Source organism: Epinephelus fuscoguttatus, linkage group LG6 (genome assembly GCF_011397635.1).
Source record: "Epinephelus fuscoguttatus linkage group LG6, E.fuscoguttatus.final_Chr_v1".
NCBI classification, from domain to species: Eukaryota; Metazoa; Chordata; class Actinopteri; order Perciformes; family Serranidae; genus Epinephelus; species Epinephelus fuscoguttatus.
The window spans coordinates 9,048,454-9,068,874 of NC_064757.1; the positions used below are offsets into that span (position 1 = coordinate 9,048,454).

The following is a 20,421-nucleotide window of genomic DNA, read 5'->3' on the forward strand; positions in this document are numbered from 1 at the left end:
TTGCAGATAGTTGCATTGAATAGTGTTTTTTTTTGGGGTATTTATTGCATTGTTAATGTGCCTGACATTCTGGAAACCTGCCTGTGAGGTTTTGGTGACGTGTGCGCACTGTCCGCTGGTCAGCCAAACTTCGGCTTACACCGGCTGCGCTCCCCCTGCGCTGACAGTAGACCTGGTTTCAGCTGGCAAGCTTTTAGCGCACCTTCGGCGAAGCCTTTTGGCACGAAACTGTCACTGCGCCAAGCTGGATCTGTCGACACCTCCCCCTGCTGCGCCGTCACACCCATCTCAGCGCACCTCGGTCTGCCAAACTACCAAACTGAGTGTGCCTCAGGTTGCGCTGCTCGAAACTAGCTGCGGGGGTTCGCCACCCTGTGCCACCTGCGCTGCGCCAGGAAACTACAGCTCATCATGTCAGTTGGTCGGTCAATCCACCACTTTGACTCAGAGTGAAATATCTTGACAACTATCGGATGGATTCCCATGAAATATTTTACAGTCATGGTTCCCAGAGGATGAATGCCAATGGCTTGTCTGATCATCTTAGTTCTTATTAGTGCCACCAGTAGGTTGACTTATTTGATTTTGAGTGACGTATTTCAACAGTGATTAGATAGCTCGCCATAAAAATTTGATTGAACATTCACAGTCCCTAGTGGATGAATCCAATTGACTGTGTGATCCCTGGACTTTTCCTCTAATGTTCTCAGCGTGTTGACATTTTTCGACTATCTCAACAACTACTGAATAATTAAATTAAATAAATTGAATTTGGTGCATATATTCATGTTACCCCTAGTAATAACTTTGGTGTTTCCCTGACTTTTCATCTAGTGGCATCATCTGTTCAAAATTTCAATTTGTTAAATACCTGCAAAACTAATGACATCCCCATCAGTGTCACTCATATGACATTAGTGTATAACTCAAGGCATTGCTGTGGCTAAGTACAACCTCACATTGCTGCTTGCATAGCCAGGGGTTCTTCAGTGTCCACAAAAAGCTTTTGAATAGGATCTGTTAATCCACACACAAAATAAAGGTACAAAATTGGCACAGAACATAACAGTGCTGGTCTGGGCTTTTTTTGACAATCCAGTGATCTTTGAGCTGTGTCGTTTTGCTATGAATGACCCTCCTTTTTATTCTTTCACGCACAGTCAAGATGAAGAAGAGTCCCTAAAAAAGACATTCTGTCTGGGCTGCACAAAGGCTCACCATGCACCATGGTATTTTTATAGTACTTTTTATAGGCCTAGTACTTTTATTGAAGTCATTTTTTTCAGAATATATTGATGTGATGGACAATCAGGTAAAAATAGGATCCATGTTAAGAAACGCGTCTTCCTCTTTCCATGTGTATCAAAGTCAGTCTTCTTGTGACAGCAACTGTGTCGTGTGAGCTGTTGATCAGAATGAGTTTCTGAGTTGTCTTTCGTCAAAGGGGGACCTACTGCAAAGGCCATAATGAGTCCAGTTTGTCTATGTGGGCATTCGTCCAGCTTCCCAGCTTAACACCCTCCCTAATGAATTACAACTGACCTTTTATAGCTGCTGGGCACTCGCTGCTGTGACCTACCTTTCATCTCAGCACTCCTTCCCTCCCACTGTTTCATCAGCTTTTTCTATCCCACCCCCAAGCTTCGGGCTCCCAGCCCCGCGCAGCTTGCCTCGGCTGATTTGCTGGCGGCTCGTCATATTCAAAGACAGATGGTAAACAGAGTTGACTAGGTGTGAGAAACATGTTGGCATCCTGCTTATTTGATCGTCAGTGCGAGGCACGCTGCATTGTTCCCTCTATGACTTCACCATCCTGTGTTTCTCCTTCACCAAGGTGGCTATACGACTTCTGTAATGAGCTCACGGTGCTGTGCTGAGAGAGTAACACTGTTAACAACAGCTGCTCTGATCAGATATTGATGACTGAATTGTGTAGAGAACCCCCTGTTGGTTTACAATGTGATGCTTTCCCTTATCCAATTACACTGGGTGAAAATTAATATTTTTCTCCGCATCTCATTTAGTAGAGAGTCAACCTCTTGCAATTACAGCGGTGTATCTGACAGTAAAATCCATTAACTTAATGAATTGATTGCCAAGGAAAGGGACATGTTAATTCAGTCAGCAGCGGTTCCTCTTTGGAGAGCTGTACTTCACACTCAGCAGGGCGTTTCTTGCTTTCCTTCCTGTGCTGCTGAGTGACAGAAATACTCATGGCCAAAGAAAGACAAGAAAGTCATGCTGTCAAGTAAAGGGTTGTCTCCAGATTGGCTAAACTTATGTAGAAGAGAAAACTAAGATGAACAGTAAAACCACCACCTGGACTGTCTACGTTCAGCATTCATCACAGATAAATTCAGACTTTCAGGTGTGCTCTGGCCAGCCCAGCCAGGAGTTATGAACAGGGGGACAAAATCATCCAAATCCGTGTATATCTACAAAGGAAGCGGATCCTCGTCTACAGAGATCACCATGTTGCACCACCATGTTTCTATAGTAGCCCAGAACTGGCAAGCCAATCACTGGCATTAGACAGGACCATTCACATTGCATTGGCGACCATAGTTTGCAGCCTCTCTGTAATGAGTAGTGTTAGAAAAACACTATATATATATATTTTTTTTTTTTTTACTTGAAACTGCTTTGTTGAGTGTTTTTACTGGTTAAAATCACAGGGCCAATTTTTTGGGAGAGAAAATGATCTCTGTGGATAATTCATCTCACTGTAAAAACCTGAATGTCTGGATCTTAGGTTATCAGAGAAAAAAGGTTAGCACTGGTTTGCATGTGTAGTCTGAAACTGCTTTATTCAGTCTTTCAGTTGGTTTGTTTGTTTTGGAGAGAAAGAGACCTCTGCGGATAATTCGGCTCAGCAATTAAAACTGTAGGACTTCTAACAGGGGGCGGCACGGTGGTGTGGTGGTTAGCACTCTCGCCTCACAGCAAGAGGGTTGCCGGTTCGATCCCGGGCGTGGGAGCCCTTCTGTGCGGAGTTTGCATGTTCTCCCCGTGTCAGCGTGGGTTCTCTCCGGGCACTCCGGCTTCCTCCCACAGTCCAAAGACATGCAGATTTGGGGACTAGGTTAATTGGAGACTCTAAATTGTCCATAGGTGTGAATGTGAGCGTGAATGGTTGTTTGTCTCTATGTGTCAGCCCTGCGATAGTCTGGCGACCTGTCCAGGGTGTACCCTGCCTCTCGCCCGATGTAGCTGGGATAGGCTCCAGCCCCCCCCGCGACCCTCAAGAGGATGAAGCGGTTAGAAGATGAATGAATGAATGACTTCTAACAGGGAGAAGTTTCAGCTGGTTGCAATCTGCAATCCTCACTGCCAGAAACCACTAAATCCCCTTAAATCTTACATACTGTTCCTTTAAATTATCATAGACTGTATAGTCTCGCTCACCAGACCTTTCTTAAGAAAAGAAAGGTCGGCTGGGCCGACTCTCACTTTGAGATTGGAGAAAAAAATGCTCCGGCTGCTTGTACTTCTTTCAGCCAATCACAATCGTTCTGGGCGGTGCCACAGCAACGGTGCACTTGCAAAAATATTGCCAGGGGGAACAGCTTTTGGTGTAACACACCCACAAAAATATCACCTACAGGACGCGAACCATGACAGAAAAATGGCTACATCCCCACAAGATCAAACACCGCAAAAGTTAGTAAAGGACGTGTTGAAAACGGTTGAAAACTGCTACACAACCGGAGGTGGTAGGGCAGGACTTCAGCGGGTGGCTCGTTCCGCCCAATGACAGGCTTATCTCTGCAGCAAACTTCCGCCCACTCAGACTATAGACTGTACTGTCATACCTGGTGCGTTCAAAGGTTGACCAAAATATTTTCACAATAACAATGAGTGGTGGGGTATCAGATGACAAAAAAAATAGACATAGCTACCGTGACATCACCCATTGGTTTGTGAACCTCCCATTTTGAAGCCTCGTGTTTGGCATTTTGGCCAGTGCCATCTTGGTGTCTTGGAACCCGAAGTGACCATATTTTGGGGAGAGGCTGGTGCTGCAGAAGGGCAGAAGGGTGGGCAATATGCTGTTTCTGGGGTGCAGCTGTAATCGGCGCTAACTGACGTAAGAATGCAGTGCAAAGTGGTTGTGATAAGCTAGCCAGTGGGATACACACGAGAACTGACAAGCACACATGGCTGGACTACCTAACCACAACAAACTACAGAGGAGCTCAGATTATAAAATACACAGAGGTAGCATTTCTTCAGTCAATCAGTCAATCAAACCATTGTTTATTCAGGGAAAACTGACTGAGCATTAAGCTCTTTTACAGCAATGTGCTGAGTTCACATTCAGTATATAATGGCAATCACAATAAAATGATGTAAAAAGTCCATAAAAACAAAAAAGTAGCAGCAATGTCTATCAAGAATTATAAACAGCAATCAAAAACAGTGAAAAGACAAATGAAAGAAAAGTTAAATAGCAAGAATAGAGTCTACCATAAAGGACAGATACATAACAATAAAAACAACTACAACAACAGCAACAACAACAATAAAAACAGTAATATGTAAAAAATCATGTCTGTCAGTTAACCAAAGCAGGAACAATGTAAAACAGCCGTATCATCAAGCATACACTTGAAATGATCCAACAAATGCCTGTCTAATTTAAATATCTCTTGTAACTTGTTCCATTTATTTAGTGTGAAAAAACTAAAAGCTAATTTGCCGAGCTCAGTACTGATCTGAGGATTTTCAAGGGATAAAAATTCCTTTGAGCGTGTATCAAAAAAGATGAATTTGATCTTTAAAAGAGAGCTGAGGTAGAAGGGTAGCTTTCCTAGCAATGCCTCATAAACAAAAAGGTTTTACCCTTCTATCAGTGAGAGAACATAGTGGTGAGTTCTAAAACCATCCTCAGTAATAAAATGGAGAGAACTGTCGTAAAATGTGTGGATTTATGATATGATGATTTGATGTGTGGTTTTAGTGTGGATTGAGCTGCATGCAAATACAAAATACTGCCATAATCTAAGACTGACATTATAGTAGATAATGAATAATGATTAAATAACTGTCCTTCTATTCTATTCATGCCTCTAAAGAGAAGGATGACTGAAAACTGTATAATGCTCCCAATTCAATTCTCACCTTCTTTGTGAGTTTAAGCACATGTGTTTTAAATGAAAGCTTGTCATCTAGCTGGATGGCAAGATATTTATGTGGGTGCCATTCAGGGATGGACGGATGGAGTAGGCGAAATGATCACACTTCCTTGACCTTGTGAATAACATGAATTTAGTTTTAGGTTCATTTAAAATCAGGTTTTTTTTTAAGGATTTCTGCACACAGTCACACTGAAAGTTTGATACAGCTTCTTCCACAGAAGGTGAACAAGCATAAAGAATCATATCATTGGCATAAAAATCTGCTTTACAGTTTTTTACACAGGCACAGATATCATTTATACACAAAGTGAACCACAATGGGCCTAAAATTGAACCTTGTGGCACACCATTTTAATCTTAAAAACTCTGAAAGCAGTCCTGCAGCATTTAAAGACTGGGTTCTATCAGTGAGGTAATCCTGAAAAGGCCAATTTATCCAGAAACAGTGTGCGATTAACAGTGTCAAAAGCCTTTTACAAGTCTATAAGTCTGTAAGCCTGATCTAGGTCTAGTCTAGGTCAGCATGCCATTACTCCACTTTCCTTTACATAGCAAATAGTGGTTTTAGATTCAGCAAACACGCTAAGTAAAGATGAAACTTAACAGGCTTTTTGTCCTGTAGGTACCCTAAACTTGGGGAGGTCTGCATGTGCTGCATGTTTTCAGTTCCCATCACACAGGATACTGATTTAAAGCAGATCCTCACTCAGTCATCATCATCCACCTAGCTACTGGGTCTGTGTGTGCTGTGTTGTGCACTTGATAGTTTCTTGAGAGGAGGGGAAATTAAAGCTGTATGTAATTTAGAGCCTAACCTTTATTTTGGCCATCCATACTGCCTCAAACGCAGTCACCTGTCACCTGTCAGCCAGTCAACAAAAAACAGTTGAAACACTCTATGGTGGGGACAGTCTGTTAAAATTATTTGGTGAAACTCGCCTGTTTTTACTGCTCATGTTTCCTGCCACGTCATACTTCATTATAGCAATTAGTTTGGTACATACAATGTTATCAGGACTGACAGAAACGATGGCCAAAACCATACAAATAATTAATAAGCCATAGCAATTCTTGCAGAGCTGTGCACTCTTTGGTAACAGTAACATAAGCTCCCATGATTACTGGCTTTATGCAGACAAAAGTCAGGGTCAGAGGTCACATCAGGACAATGGATACAACTAAATGCTTCTTGGTCTCCAGCATGATGCATTATTGAGACATACTAGGGAATAAATAAACACACAAAACTTTTCATTTACTTTCTTTATCTGTTTATTTCACATTGCAGGGTCAGGACAATTTGGTCTCATGCTGAGGTGGAAATGCAAAGAAGGAAGTCATTCTCTAGCTGTGGGAAATAAAAATCTAAGTTAGAGAGTTGTTTTCTTTCCCAGGCTGCTGCTGCTGATGTTGCCGCTTGTTTCTTAACAGAATTTAGGGTGATTAATCATTCATTTCCAGCATCTGTGCACCCTTGCTAAAACAGGCAGTGGGCCCAACAAGCTGATGGAGCTCTCATTTATGTTGTTTGTAGAATCTGAACAGATACGGCACTGCTCTCTACTGATTATTTATTTATTTATTTATTTATTTGTTTATTTATCAGGGACAATGCATATTAATGAACAGTGAACTGTAAATATACCGGAATTAGCCAAAAGGCTAGTTTTTAGATCTGAGTTGGCAGCCTAAGTAATAAAAAAGTTAGAAGTTTAAAACAATATCATTGCATGCAGTTTAAGATATAAGATAAAAATATACTAACAGGTAAACATAGCAACTCAAACATAAAAGCAGAGCAAGCCAAGACTCTACAAATAACAATTACAAAGCAGCCTAATTCACAAGAAACAAACATAGACTGCGACAAACAACAGCAAGACAGACATAAGCAAAAGAATATGGCAGGCAGGTAGTTGTTAAAGAGCGGACAGAGGCAGCAGTTGGGTATTAATGTGTACAGGTTTGATTGTTGATGAGCCATGATTTCAACTGTTTTGTGAACAAATGGTATGAACTGAGTTCTCTGATGTGTACTGGTACTGTATTCCAGTCCTGCGACGCCTTAAATGAAAATGCTGAGTGGCTAAAGGCACTTTTCCTAATGGGTATGACACAGTCTCCTCGGGTTGCACCTCTCGTTGCCCAGTTATTGCTTGACCTCTGTGTGATGAAAGTTTGAAGTGGAGGGGCAGCAGTGTTATGTATGATCTTAAAAACAAGACAAAGGTTTGTGTCCTTGATTAAATTGTCCCAGCTCAAAAGTTTGTACTTTGTTAAGATAAGGCAGTGGTGGTAGTTATTTGATCTGCGATCCAAAACTTTGAGCGTTTGTTTGTACAGTGCTTCGAGAGGTTTTAGTGTTGTTTTATTGCCCTGTGCGTAACTTGTCAAACAGTATGTGAGATGTGATAGTATCATTGTGTTCATGTACAATTTGGCTGCGTTGGTGTTCATTGAGTTTCTGATAAAACGGAAGTTAGATAAGTTCAATTTGGCTCGATGATGGAATTTTTTAACATGGGATTTGAAAGCTAGACGAGAATCGATCAGGATGCCCAGATATTTATATTCAGAGACAACTTGCATTTTTTTCCCTGACAGCATTATGACTGGTTCTGAGGTGGTAGATGGATTTTTAGAGAAAAACATGCTGACAGTTTTAGTTGTGTTGAGTTGAAGGCATGATTGGTTTAGCCAGTTTGTGATGTGGTACAGTGCATTAGTGAGTTTTGCAGCAGCATGTTGTTTTGTGCTGCCATGGGCATAAATCACTGCATCATCAGCATATAGCTGGGTCTCCACGTCAGAGCATACAGAGGGCAAGTCATTTATATAGAGACTGAACAGAAGTGGTCCTAGTACAGACCCTTGTGGGACACCAGTGCAAGTTTTAAGAGCGGCCGATTGGTAGTTGTGGACCTTTACACACTGGGTTCTAGTGTGTAAACACCAAGGAGGAGAGCGGCGTCACTGATTTATTTATATTTCTCTTCTTCCCCTGCTTTTTGTCTGCACACACATTGCACCCTGACATGTTTTATCCTTGTCAAGTCAGTCTGGTCATAGCCTCTGGGCTGCAGAGAACTACAGATCAGAGAGGCTATAGCTCAGAGGCAGAATACACCCATCTTTAACTCATGGTCATGCCATACCTTAGAAAAGTGACGCCAAATGTTGAGAATCATAATTAATTCTGCAACTTGAAGGTCACCCTGCTTTTATACCAATAATAGGAGTACAAATAGCCAAATATATGTTTGAGGTGATTAGGCCTGTCACAATAATCATAGTATTGACTTATGGTTCATTATATAACATACTTTGATCATTTGGCCGACCTTGAAGTTGGCTGTTGTGTTTACATGCATGTATATTAACACAAGGACATCATCAACATTTTAGCCAACATGATGCTCAAATAAACCACATATAAGTCTTGGGTGCAGCAATTCTCTTTTTTTTTCTCTCCACCCCACCTGTTTGCACAAGTCCAAAGAAAAATAAAGCAGCACTTCAAAGACGACACAGTGTTGCTTACCAGTAGTCTGCAGCTGCACTTTTGGAGTTGAAGAGGCACAGTCTTGATAGTTAGCTTGCCGAACCCTGGCAACAAGTCAGTAAGTCAGTCATTTGTAGTCTTACCATCCAACAACTTCATTTTTCTTCAATTTTTATTAAAAACCCTTTTGATTCTTTTGATCTGAGCACCCTTACGGACTAATGGAATGTGAATAACTTACAGGGTAATCAAGGAATGGAGACATGATTTGAAGTAACCAACAACCCAAGTTTATGCATTCAAAGAATTTCTATCAAAAACATTAACTGCTTGGCAACCTGACCAGGCGTCTCATTGAGACAGGCCTTTATTTGTCAAAATGTGTAGCTACACTGGGCTAGTAAAAGGGACTGGGCGTTTAATTTGAGTTTTTTGAGTATATTAACAGGAGTTTCCTACTTTTTTAAAAAAGTATTGAATATTTTTCATAAATCTAATATCAATGTCTGAATATTCTTAAGAATTAAAAGCTCATTACTCTTTGTACGTGCATTATTATACCATTCTGTTATTATTATACTGTATCAGTGGGATAAAATGGTCTTGAAATGACAATAATATTGTTTATTGCAATTATTTCTAGGACAATATATCATCAAACAAAACTAGTTATTATGACAGGCCTACAGGTGATTTAGGAACAGTTTTACCATTACATATTTGACACATGACTAGATACATCATAAAGCCAGTACCGATACTCATGACGTGCCGATATTATGATGCATAGAATTATTTGTTTTCCTAGCACAAAAATGTTATTTATAACAACATAAACAAAGTAAACAACAATATAAAAACATTGGCATTGGTAGTGGCTATTGGCTGGTATTAGTAGTGACCCAGAATTTTGAAATCGGTGCATCTCTAAAAATTCCGGCTGTAGAAGATAATCCTATTTGTTCATAGTGTCCGCAGTTACTATCGTTATTTTAAAAAAAAACTACCTTCTGCCAACTACAAGCAAATGAAGACAATAGTACTTCAATAGCCAATCAAACTGCAGTAGGGTAACGGACAGCCCAACTTGGTAGATATTAGTATGAGACCCAAAGTTATCACATGTGTCACATCCAGTAAAGCTGCACTATGCTCTAAGAAATGTAAAAAGTAACTCTTTAACTTTAAAAACCTTCTTCATTTTATTAGTTTGCCTTTACTTAAAGACTATGTTCTTATATTTCTCTTATGTGCAATTTCTACTGCACCTGTGGCTCCTGGCAGAAAACAATATTTTGAAAGTGGCTCCAACCCACAGAAGGCATCATTTATTCCCCAGCTTACAGCTTATAACGTCCAATATTTTTAATCAAACTGAATGACAAGAGGCTTATGTACTTAATGTCAAAAATATGCAGGTGTTTCCACCACAGGAGTCTAGTCAGTTTAAGAAATGAATTGTGAGGAATCTGGAATCACTCAGCCGTTTCTGCAGACCAGTTGGTATTCATGAGGAGTTACTAAAGTGTATTGCAGATTGTCCTTCTGTGCATTGCCTAAACTACCAGCTATGTGTTTGTGGAGACTTGATGGTCACATTTTGTCTGGAAAACATTTAAAAAGCATCATTTGTATGCGGAGCAGAACAAACCACACCAAAATTTCGCTCTAAAACTTCTTTTCTGCCGGTCATTTTTGTCTCCATTCACAGTGAAGAATATTCAAACAGGTTAGAGAGCGTCTGCCTCTATACCCACATGACCTCAGTTCTCATCTGTCCTGCTGCTGCTAATGAAGACGTGCCTGTGTAAATGAGGATGAGTTGAGCCTGACTGCTTCCAAATATGAAATGTGAGCCCCTAATGGAAGCTGGGCTGAATTAGTAATAGAAAGCAGAGATAGCTCAGCTGTGTCCGTGGAAAACGAAATAAAAGCTTTTAGCAGCCGTCCCTCTCTGAATCCCCATTTCTCCAACGCACAGCAAGAAGCTCAGTCATATATTTTAATGAATTTCCAGGAAAAAACTTTCAGCATGATCTGTTGCTGTTATTTATTTATCATCCTAAAATATAATTTTGGCTTCATGGCTTGAAGTTTTAGTGGGATGTTTGATATGAAATGTTTTTTTCTGACTCATTGCTCACAAAAGCTGCTCAGCATCTGTCACTAACTCAAATGCTTGAGGTAATGAAATATTGATTAACAGCGATGAAAGCACGAAATGAGATTGTTGTTTACTTGCTCTATTACATCTTGGTTGGTTTGTCTTAGCTCCCTGCAGACCTACAAAATGAGGCTGCATGACAGTGACAACAAATGTCACATGGCGTTTTTGTGTAGATAGTAAAACCTGTGGACATGACTTTTATACCAATATCCTTTTCAGCACTTACTTGTTTTTTAAAGCTGTCCAACATGGTTCAGGCTTGCACTTTTAACGAAATAAAAGGCTTGACCTCATTTTGTAGGCCAGAAAATCAACACACTACCAGAGAGTCTCACATCTCAGGCTTTCTAAAAATGTTGACGTTTGTTAATAAAAGTTTCAGGGCTTTTTCTGTTTGGAACATTTCAGCATTGTGTGTTCAGATCGTTGCCACAAAGTGTGTTCAGGTCAGTGACCATGTCTGTTTGTCTCTCCCTCCAGATGAAGTCAACAGAGGTGGACCAAGGGCTTTTCACAGACAGCTACTGCAAAGTGTGCAGCGCTCAGCTCATCTCCGAGTCCCAAAGGGTTGCCCATTATGAGGTGAAGACACCCCCTCACATCACCTCACATGACTCGGATACACAACACTCTTTTGTCATTAATGATAGGCTTGGGGTCAGCCTGTTTTGGCTCCCTCCCCCCAGAGACACTTGGCTGATCTATACACCTGAGCCCTACAGCTGACATACTGTCAATACACACACACATCACACCTGAGTTTACCCAGTTCTTTTTTCCATCAAACCCCAGTACAGAGCTACAGTGGAAATGAAGGAATAATAGCAGAACCAAATATAGTTTCAATGATATGCATACATAATTTCTGAAACACTTATTTTGAAGGGGCTGTTTACCCCTTTGACAACAAGAGATGATTGATGATTTTTGATATTCTTTTAACTCATTACAGTAAGAAGATACAATACATGTAACACTGTGTGGCACCATGCTGTCATAACTGTGTTAAAGATACTGACTGCAAACATGACAGCTAATCCTGACATAAGTAATAGGAACCAGTGTGACAAGTCAACACAAATGCCAGAAGAAACGTCTGCATTGTGTGTTTATGCAAACCAGTGTTACATTTGTACATTATTGTGTGCAGATACATTTAAGCTTTAAATTTCAACATCACCATCTCACCTTGGTGTCATGCCATCCACCATCCCGTCCACTTTGCGATGACAAAGTCAGCTCATATACTTTGTCACTCTAGAAACATTGATATGATTCATATGAAATTTGCAAATGAAACATATTTGTGGTTTGCAGAGACATACAATGTCAGCATTTCCTTCTGGGACCTGGGCTGGATAAGTCATATTTACACAAGAATAATTAAATCTTCACATTGACAGCCGATACAACCACATTATGTCTGTGTTTTGTTGCAATTTTTCATGATAATTGTCTGTCCTGGCTCTTAGATGCCATTGCAGTTGTAGTGTTGGGCAGTGATGTGTTATTTTATAACCTACAGTAACATATTACTTTCTAACATGTCACAGTGATTTACTTTTTGGTTTTTTTTTTTGAGAATCAAGTTGGATAAGGGATTACAGTTTTTAATTCAGTTGTTATGGGGTGGCAGCTATGAGCAAGACACTGACCCCCAGAATTGGCCAGATGACTGAGCTAGCGCTTTGCATGGTACCACACTGACATTGGTGTATGAGTGTGTGTGTGTGTATGTGGGAATGAGAACTGTAAACCTCTTTGGTAAAAATAACATAAGCATTTGCCCATGAATTACATTAAGTTTACTAATCCCAGTAACAGTCACTGATATTGACATGGAGGGCGGCCTACTCGGAGATAGTCTGTGGGTATTCGGTGGAAATACTGGTCCAGGATTAGTTTGCTTGGCAGAAGGGCTACAGTTGTGGAGATTAGGCTAGCCTTTACCAGAAGAGAAGAGCAAAGGTCGTCCCAGAAGCTCTTATTTCTTCTGTGCTGTTTGCAGTCATCAGGCCAAGGCTAGTGAGCACCAATCCAAAAATAGGCAGGCTACTTGTTAAAGCTTTGTTTTGCTTTCTATTAAGGTGTTGAACGCATTTAGATGCGATGTCCGATGAGCACATTCACAAAGAATGGATTGTGGCCACCCATGATCTGGGCATCTATTACTTCTATCTACCGTGTCTCAATGTCTGATTCACAGAGGATATTGTATGAATACTATTACAGCATGTTAGTTTTACAGCTGAGTGGAATTTGCCCTTCTATTGCCTCTGATTGCAATTATCTATATCGCAAAGTATAAATGTTGCCTTTGGGCCAAGAACACAGTAAACAGAACAGTTACAGATAGAAAAAGTAAACTGAAATTTTCAGACGGCAAGCTAAAGGTCCTGACAGATGAACTTCAGAGGCATTCCTCAAAACTTCAGCCAAGTAATTTTATCATGACAGAAAGAGACCGTATTTGGGATTTAATATCCCAGTCTGTCAGTGCTGTTGGTGTTTTCAAAGGCACACCTTCAGACTGTAAAAGAAGATGGTATGAGTGGAGGATAAAATATAAGAAGATATCGTTAAATGTACTTCAGTTTCCACCAGCTCTCTAAAGACGCTAATAATTTCACTGTAACTGCGTGTTGCTATCAGGGCTGATCTTTGGAAATTGGACTGTTTTTGCAGTGAGCCTCATTTGCCTAGAAAGGGGCCAATTTCATGTCAGAAGTATGCATATTGCCTCATTTACATTCAAACAATAGCACAAGAGCACAGAGATTTTCTTTGCTTGTCAGGGCAGTTAGAGATGCATTTCACCCTTTTACAGGTATAGCTGTAGCAAAGGCTGTCCAATCATTCTGTGGATTCACCCCTGAGTGTGGAGGTCTTTTAAAGTCATCTCTGTGTTATTGGTATCAGACTATATTTTTGTGTTCCATTAAGTTTATTAACATCCTTTGGTTGTTCACTTCAATATGCAGCTGTACGTGTTCCTGATTAGCTAGCTATTAGTGCTTTAACAATATTAGAGATCATGATTGGATTACCTGATTTACTATAACTGCTTCATTCATGCTTCACAACCAGTGGTTCACTCATGAGCTGTGTGGCCACCAGCTCAGTGTAAAGGTCAGACACCAGACACACCAAACAGATGTCAAATAACTAGTGGCAACAAAGGTCAAGTCACCTGAGAAGACTATAGCCAACAGCCATCTAGCACATAGGTTCTGAGACTACATGTGAGAAAATATTTCTCCATACCAGCAGGTGGCAGTAGTCTGTATTAGTCAGGATGGATTCAAGATGCAGATAGCCAGTTAGCACATAAACAACACAACCCAGTGTTGAAAGAACAAATGATATTTACCATGCGGTGGGGAACAATAACACAAACAGTTACGAACTGTTTCAGCTAAAGAGCTCAATGGTTAAAAAATCTCACCTAATATAACAACTGTGTTTCATTTGCACGACATTGTTTGTTTGCTTTCCTCACGTCTTTTTCTCCTCTGGTGCACTGAGCTGAACTGCCAATCAGAGTAATTTCATTCACGAGCCGGCTCCTCCACCAATTCAAAATGCTGAATTGGACAAAAATCCACTAACAAGGGCCCACTAGCGCTGATTGTATGAAACATACTGTAAAAGCCTGGGCTCAGATGCTCACAGAAGGCCTGATATTGACAGGTGGCCAACCGTTGGCTTTGTGTGTCTGTGTCCTTAGTGTCCAATCCTCAGGTGTAGAATGCAGCCTTTATAACATGACACCTTAGTACTGCACACTACTACTGCTGAACACTAATGCCAGTCCAGGTTCCTGCCATAGCTCCCTCTCTACCCTCCTCATATCTTTAGCTTGTGAGGAATTAGCTCTCCCAGTAGAGTCCTCATTGCTGCTTAGATACTCTGAGAACTCTTTAAGAGGCTTTTTTTTTAACAAATCCGATCATGAATGTATATGTAGATTATATAAATAGGCAATTTTTTGACTTTTCCCTCACTGAATATGTATGGACACCATATATACTCCTTCTAGAATGGGTGTATAAGGGCTCATTTATGCTCGATGTTAGATACAGAGATGGACATGGATGTAGCCCTCTGTCCGTACATTGTGTGCATGTTTTCTGCAAGCTCACAGATACGGACAAAACTGAGCAATACCGCCAGAGACTGTGGGGGCAATGGAGCGTAGTTCAAGAAAGATGCAACCGTAGAAGACAACAAAGAATTTTAGATTATGGTGGAATGGTGAAAAGAATCATTCTTCTACATGTTGCAATTTATTTAATGGCCACACAGACCTCTGCTGTCTACAATGATGCATCTGTTTAAAGTTACAATATTACGTCCTCCTTGTTAGTGAAACTCTTGGCTCTGCCCTCTAGTGCCATCTATTGACAGTATCTATGCCATCATGAAGGATGTGTGGAAGTATACAAGTATTTGTGTACATAAAAGGTAGTATAAATGAGTCGTATACCTGCTCGTACCACCATCTGATTTAGCCTCACACACAAAAATCACACAAGCGACCCTGATCAGCCACATCAAGGACAGCGTGAGTGAAGCAGCCAGTTGGTTTCCTTCCTCCTGTCTGAGTGTCATCAGGTAGTGGACCTTTCTCTCTCAGCAGATGCTGCCTCTTACTCACTGTCACTTTGAGTTACAGGCGCGGTGAGTCGGACTGCCGTCCTGCTGCTGGCGGACATCTGCAGTAACAGGAGTTGAAAGGACTCATATGAACACTGTGGTCCACTCTTAAGTCTTAGCAAAGGGCGGCTGCTTGTTTTTCCCTTAGAGGCTGGGAGAAAATAATGTGAGACCTTGAGACCATTTAGCATTTTTATTGATTTTCTATTGTTGTTCCTAATAGAGAGCAGGTTGCTGCTAAGGTGAAATCTCATCAAAGAGACATCCAGTTTTATTAATTGTATTTGACAGTGCCACTTTGTTCAAAGTTTGCCTTACTTCGTCTTTGAGTCAACTTTTCTTGTGCAACTCTTAACAAGACAAACTGTATTTCCTGCAGGGCGCTGTGCTCACTGTGGTGCTGTGGAGTGCTATTTAAAGTAGTCCTAACTGTCCGCGGGTAACAGGAGAACTGCTTTGTTCTTCAGGGCGTTGCAGGAGACAGGAAGTGGCTGCACCAATCCAAATCAAATATTCATTTTGTTATTGTGTGGTGAATGCTGAATACAGTGCTTGGCCTGTTGCCTCCTGGAGATGGAGCATATTTGGATTCTCTTTTAGCACAGTTTGGGTCTAATGCATCGTGACATGTTTGGGTCATGGTGACGACAGCAAGAACAAAAAAAAGAGATGGGAATAAAGGATGTGCAAACTTTCCTTCACACAGAGGAGGTAGTTTTGCACTTAAGAAGAGGATGTTTCAGTTCTGTTGTCTATAATTATTCCTTTTGTGCTGTGTTTAAAGATTTACTCTCTGAAATGTTTGCAACAAAATCAGACAGCATTGTTAAATATTGGGACTGTGATATAAATGATGTCTTTGAACAAAATATCTTTCCTTAGTGATTACTAAATGTGATGCCTGAGCTGAATGACATTCAGTGGTTAGCCCAGCGATTCAGCAGATTGCCAAAACATGCTCCATCAAAAATATAAAGGCAGATGCTGTTTGCACCCACGTGTCTGTAGCCAACAAGTGGCAACCTCCGAAGCTAAAAAACAAAAATATCCAAAAGCGAGTAAATTCCCATACACCACCATGTTAAAATGCCCAACTTTGCAGGAGAAATAAACATGTTTTTTGTCTCTATAGCGAATTTCCCTGTTCATGACAACTGTCGGGGCAATTTTTATATAACCAACCCATTTACATTCTATTAAGGCTTAAAGTTTCGCATGAATGGGGGGAGGCTTTGAGTGACATTCTGTCTGCGAGGTGTCACCACAGTCTATGAGTCAGATCCAAGCTTCTCCATAGCTCCACCCTCCATATCCTTCCAAATATTGTCACTTCTGACTCCAAAAAAACAAACAAAGATGGCAACGGCTAAAATGCCAGACTTGAGGCTTTTAAACGGGAGTCCACAAACCAATGGGTGACATCACGGTAGCTTTGTCCATGTTTAATACAGTCTAAGATAGCCAACAATACTATTTCCACCAGATGTATATTCCTAGGCATCCTAGCAACGTGGAAATATGACGTTAACACATCCTTTCCATTGAATAACACAAATGGAATGGGTGACAAGGGACAAGCCTGGCGAAGGCCAACACCCACCAAGAACGTGTTTGAATTTACGCTGAGAATGCGGTTGCAGCTGTCACTTTGGTCATACTGGATGGCTTGTCTCAACGACCCTGGTACCCCATTAACAGCAATGCTAAAGGGGGTTTTCGGCTGGGGTAAGCTTGGGGGAGATCAGAAGGTGGGCACATTTCCAGAGTAAGAAACGGCATTTATAGGAGTAATGGCCAAATGAGAGGCACCGCTAGTTAGCTAGCTCCTGCCAGCGCGGGTGGTTTGCACTGAAGACTGAAGAGTAGCAAATTGAAACAAGAGATCAACGTGTAAGCAAAAATATTCTTGGCAGTTAACCGAATAAGTGTTAACTGTTGACATCCCTAACAACTTCATTTGGTTCCAATTGATGAAAACAGAAAATGGCTGCACTAGTACTGAACTCTATATATAATATAAATCTCTATATCTGGATGAAGGTGGAAAAGGGCATTACTGGAAAAAAAGAAGGATATCAAAATCTCTCTTGAGTAAAACAAAAACTAAAATTGTGTATTTTTCTTTGATTCAAATGGAGAAGTTTTAAAGTGTTCAGATTCGTTCCATATTCCCTTAAGATGAAACATTTCTGACAGACTGGTCATCTAGCTTGGTGATCTCTGATCTAGTCAGCGTCCCTTTGAATTTTTGTACATGTCCTTTAATCGAATTTGAAACTCCAGAGTTAAAGCAGTCCTTGGGTGACAGTAAAGACAGGAGATGTAATTGATCTTTAAACCTCTTTTTCAAACGCATCAAAGCCAGCACTCTTCTGCAGAGCGGATCAGAGCCGTCTCTGGTTTACAGTTCAAAGACTCATGTGGCTCATGTTAATTTATGCATCCGTCTCTTTTTGCATGTGCACTGGATTGGGTGTGCTGCAGTCTCTCTTAACAGGCTGCCCTGCTCCGAGCCCTGCAGGAGAGCCTCTTCTAAATCACTGCCTGTTACTTCACAGAGAAAAAAGAATAGGGAGTGACCTGGGAGTAAGGTGGGGGAATAGTAATGCATGTACGTGTGCTCACAGAAAATTAATGTTGAGGAACCGTTTTCAAAGAAAATGATTATGGTTCTTTAAAGCAAATGAATGCAAAACACCTGTTCCTTTTATTTAAGTCAAAGGCCAGTTAATGAATTATTCAGTTTGCTACTGTATATAACATGGATGTTGGGTATAGCTTGGGCATTGGTGCATTTAGGCCCTCAATAGGAATATTTCTTTCTACATGTAATGTCATTTTCAATTTGTGGACAAAAACTGGAGGTGAAAAAGTTGTGATGAAAGCTTGTGGAAACAAACTGCTCTCCTTAATTACTTCTCAGAGAAAATAGAATAGAGTGACCCGGAACTAGTCATTAAGCAAGGTGGAGGCAGATACAGTGGCATGCAAAAGTTAGGGCACCCCTGGTCAAAATTTTGTTTAATGTGAATAGATAAGTAAATGATGAACTGATCTCCAAAAGACATGAAGTTAAAGATAAAACATGCTTTTCAACATTTTAAGCAAGATCATGGTATCATTTTTGTTATGTACAATTTCAGAGTGAAAAAAGGAAAGGAGCACCAATCAAAAGTTTGGGCACCCCAAGACATTTGAGCTCTCAGACAAATTTTACCAAGGTCTCAGACCAGAATTAGCTTGTCAGGGCTTTGCCTTGTTCCCAGTCATCGATAGGAAAGGCCAGGTGATACAAATTTCAAAGCTTTATAAATACTTTGACTCCTGAAACCTTGTCCCAGCAATTAGCAGCCATGGGCTCCTCTAAACAGCTGGGGTGCCCAAAATTTTGCATGTCACTGTAGCTTGAGCGTTGCTGCATATAGGTGCCCAGTAGGTATTTTTCTATCTCCATGTTATTATTTTCAATTTGTGGACAAAAACTGGATAGAAACAGCAGCAACTTCAATAAAATGCCAAAATATTGTAAAAAACACTTGTGGAAACTTGCTGCTACACTGTGTCACTACCCAGAGAAAATAGAATGGAGTGACCCGGGACTAGTCATTAAGCTATAGGTGGAGGAATATATTACCACTGGCAGAACAGAATTGTAATGTTGAGGAACTATTTTCAAATATATCAGAGCTCTTTTAAACAACACAATGTACAGTATAAGATCTGCTTCTCTTATTGAAATCAAAATTATCTATAAATTATCAACACTGGTAAAAAAGGATTACTGCCAGCAGTTTGCTATTGTATGTAGCCAGGATGTTGGTTGTAGCTTGGGTGTTGAGTTTCAGGGGTTGCATCTTCCAAAGTCCTCATTCTAAAACTGAATACATCATAACGTTTGATAAGGATATTCCATTTCCATTCCATTCCAAAGGTTTTTTTTCGAATGAGGTCAAGAATTAAAACCTTCCTGTGCCCAATTTGGATAACACAAACTGGTTCATCCATTGCAACCTTCAGTGTCCCAAATCAGATATTTACACGTTGACCTTGCAATGTCTGCTTCTACTTCTTCCACTTGACAAAGCAGAAGAGATTTTCAGCTTGATCAGCCACGAAGGGTGACCGGCTGGTTAGTCTCAGATATTGCCAATCCTCTGCCAATTGAATACATGCGGCGCACGATGGTTCATGTCCCGACTATTGTTGCTGCTGCCACCCCTTTTCATAACCAAGTCATCAAATACCAACACTTTGTCATGTCCCCTTATCAGCAATTTTTCAGATCCTTTTAGTGGCTTTATTTCTGAAAAGCAACTAGCTACAAATTTAGCAACTTATTTAGACCATCAGGGGAAAAGTTGTGATTCATTCCCATGCATGCTGCTCTGAGTAATCGCAGTGATCGGCTCCTCTGTCCGCAGTGCAGAATCTTGCATCTCGTCTTGAGCTGTGCACAGTGTGGAGCAAGCAGGAGGAGAGGAGATGGTTCTCGCTGCAGTTGTGGAAACGAATATATAACCTTCTGTACACACACCTTTATATTCTTGTAAAAAGATACTGTTTTATAAATAGTTTTACATAAATCAAATACATCATTTTGGATAGATAATAAATGGTTAACTCTCCATGATAGGCCCACAGACAGTATAGAATTATATTTTCACTAATTCTTGTCTGATACGTAAATAATTAATTTAAGCATATATAGATCTGTTGCACCTCTTTTCTTTTGGGAAAGTAAAACATGATATAGAAAGTGGGATATACTGCAGTTTATGTTAGTTGGACTGCTTTTCACATCAGTGGCATGTCAAGGGACTATTTTCAACTTATCTTGCATTGTAACATGCATTATGACAACTTAATAAGGTTTATGTTTGTTTATAAACAAAATCGAGGAGCCTACAAGTGTTTTGTTTAGTTTGTCTCAGAGGCTGCAGAGGGACTCTGCAGCTGTG

At 40.5% G+C, this 20,421-nt stretch overlaps 1 protein-coding gene across 1 annotated transcript in view; it reads left to right on the forward strand.

The window, feature by feature from the left end:
• zmat4a (zinc finger, matrin-type 4a) overlaps positions 1-20,421 on the forward strand; it is a 215,036-nt gene that overhangs the window by 21,101 nt on the left and 173,514 nt on the right. Inside the window, exon 2 of the mRNA XM_049578366.1 lies at positions 11,288-11,389. Coding sequence (XP_049434323.1) covers positions 11,288-11,389 — 102 coding nt within the window. The remainder of the gene's footprint in view (positions 1-11,287; positions 11,390-20,421) is intronic.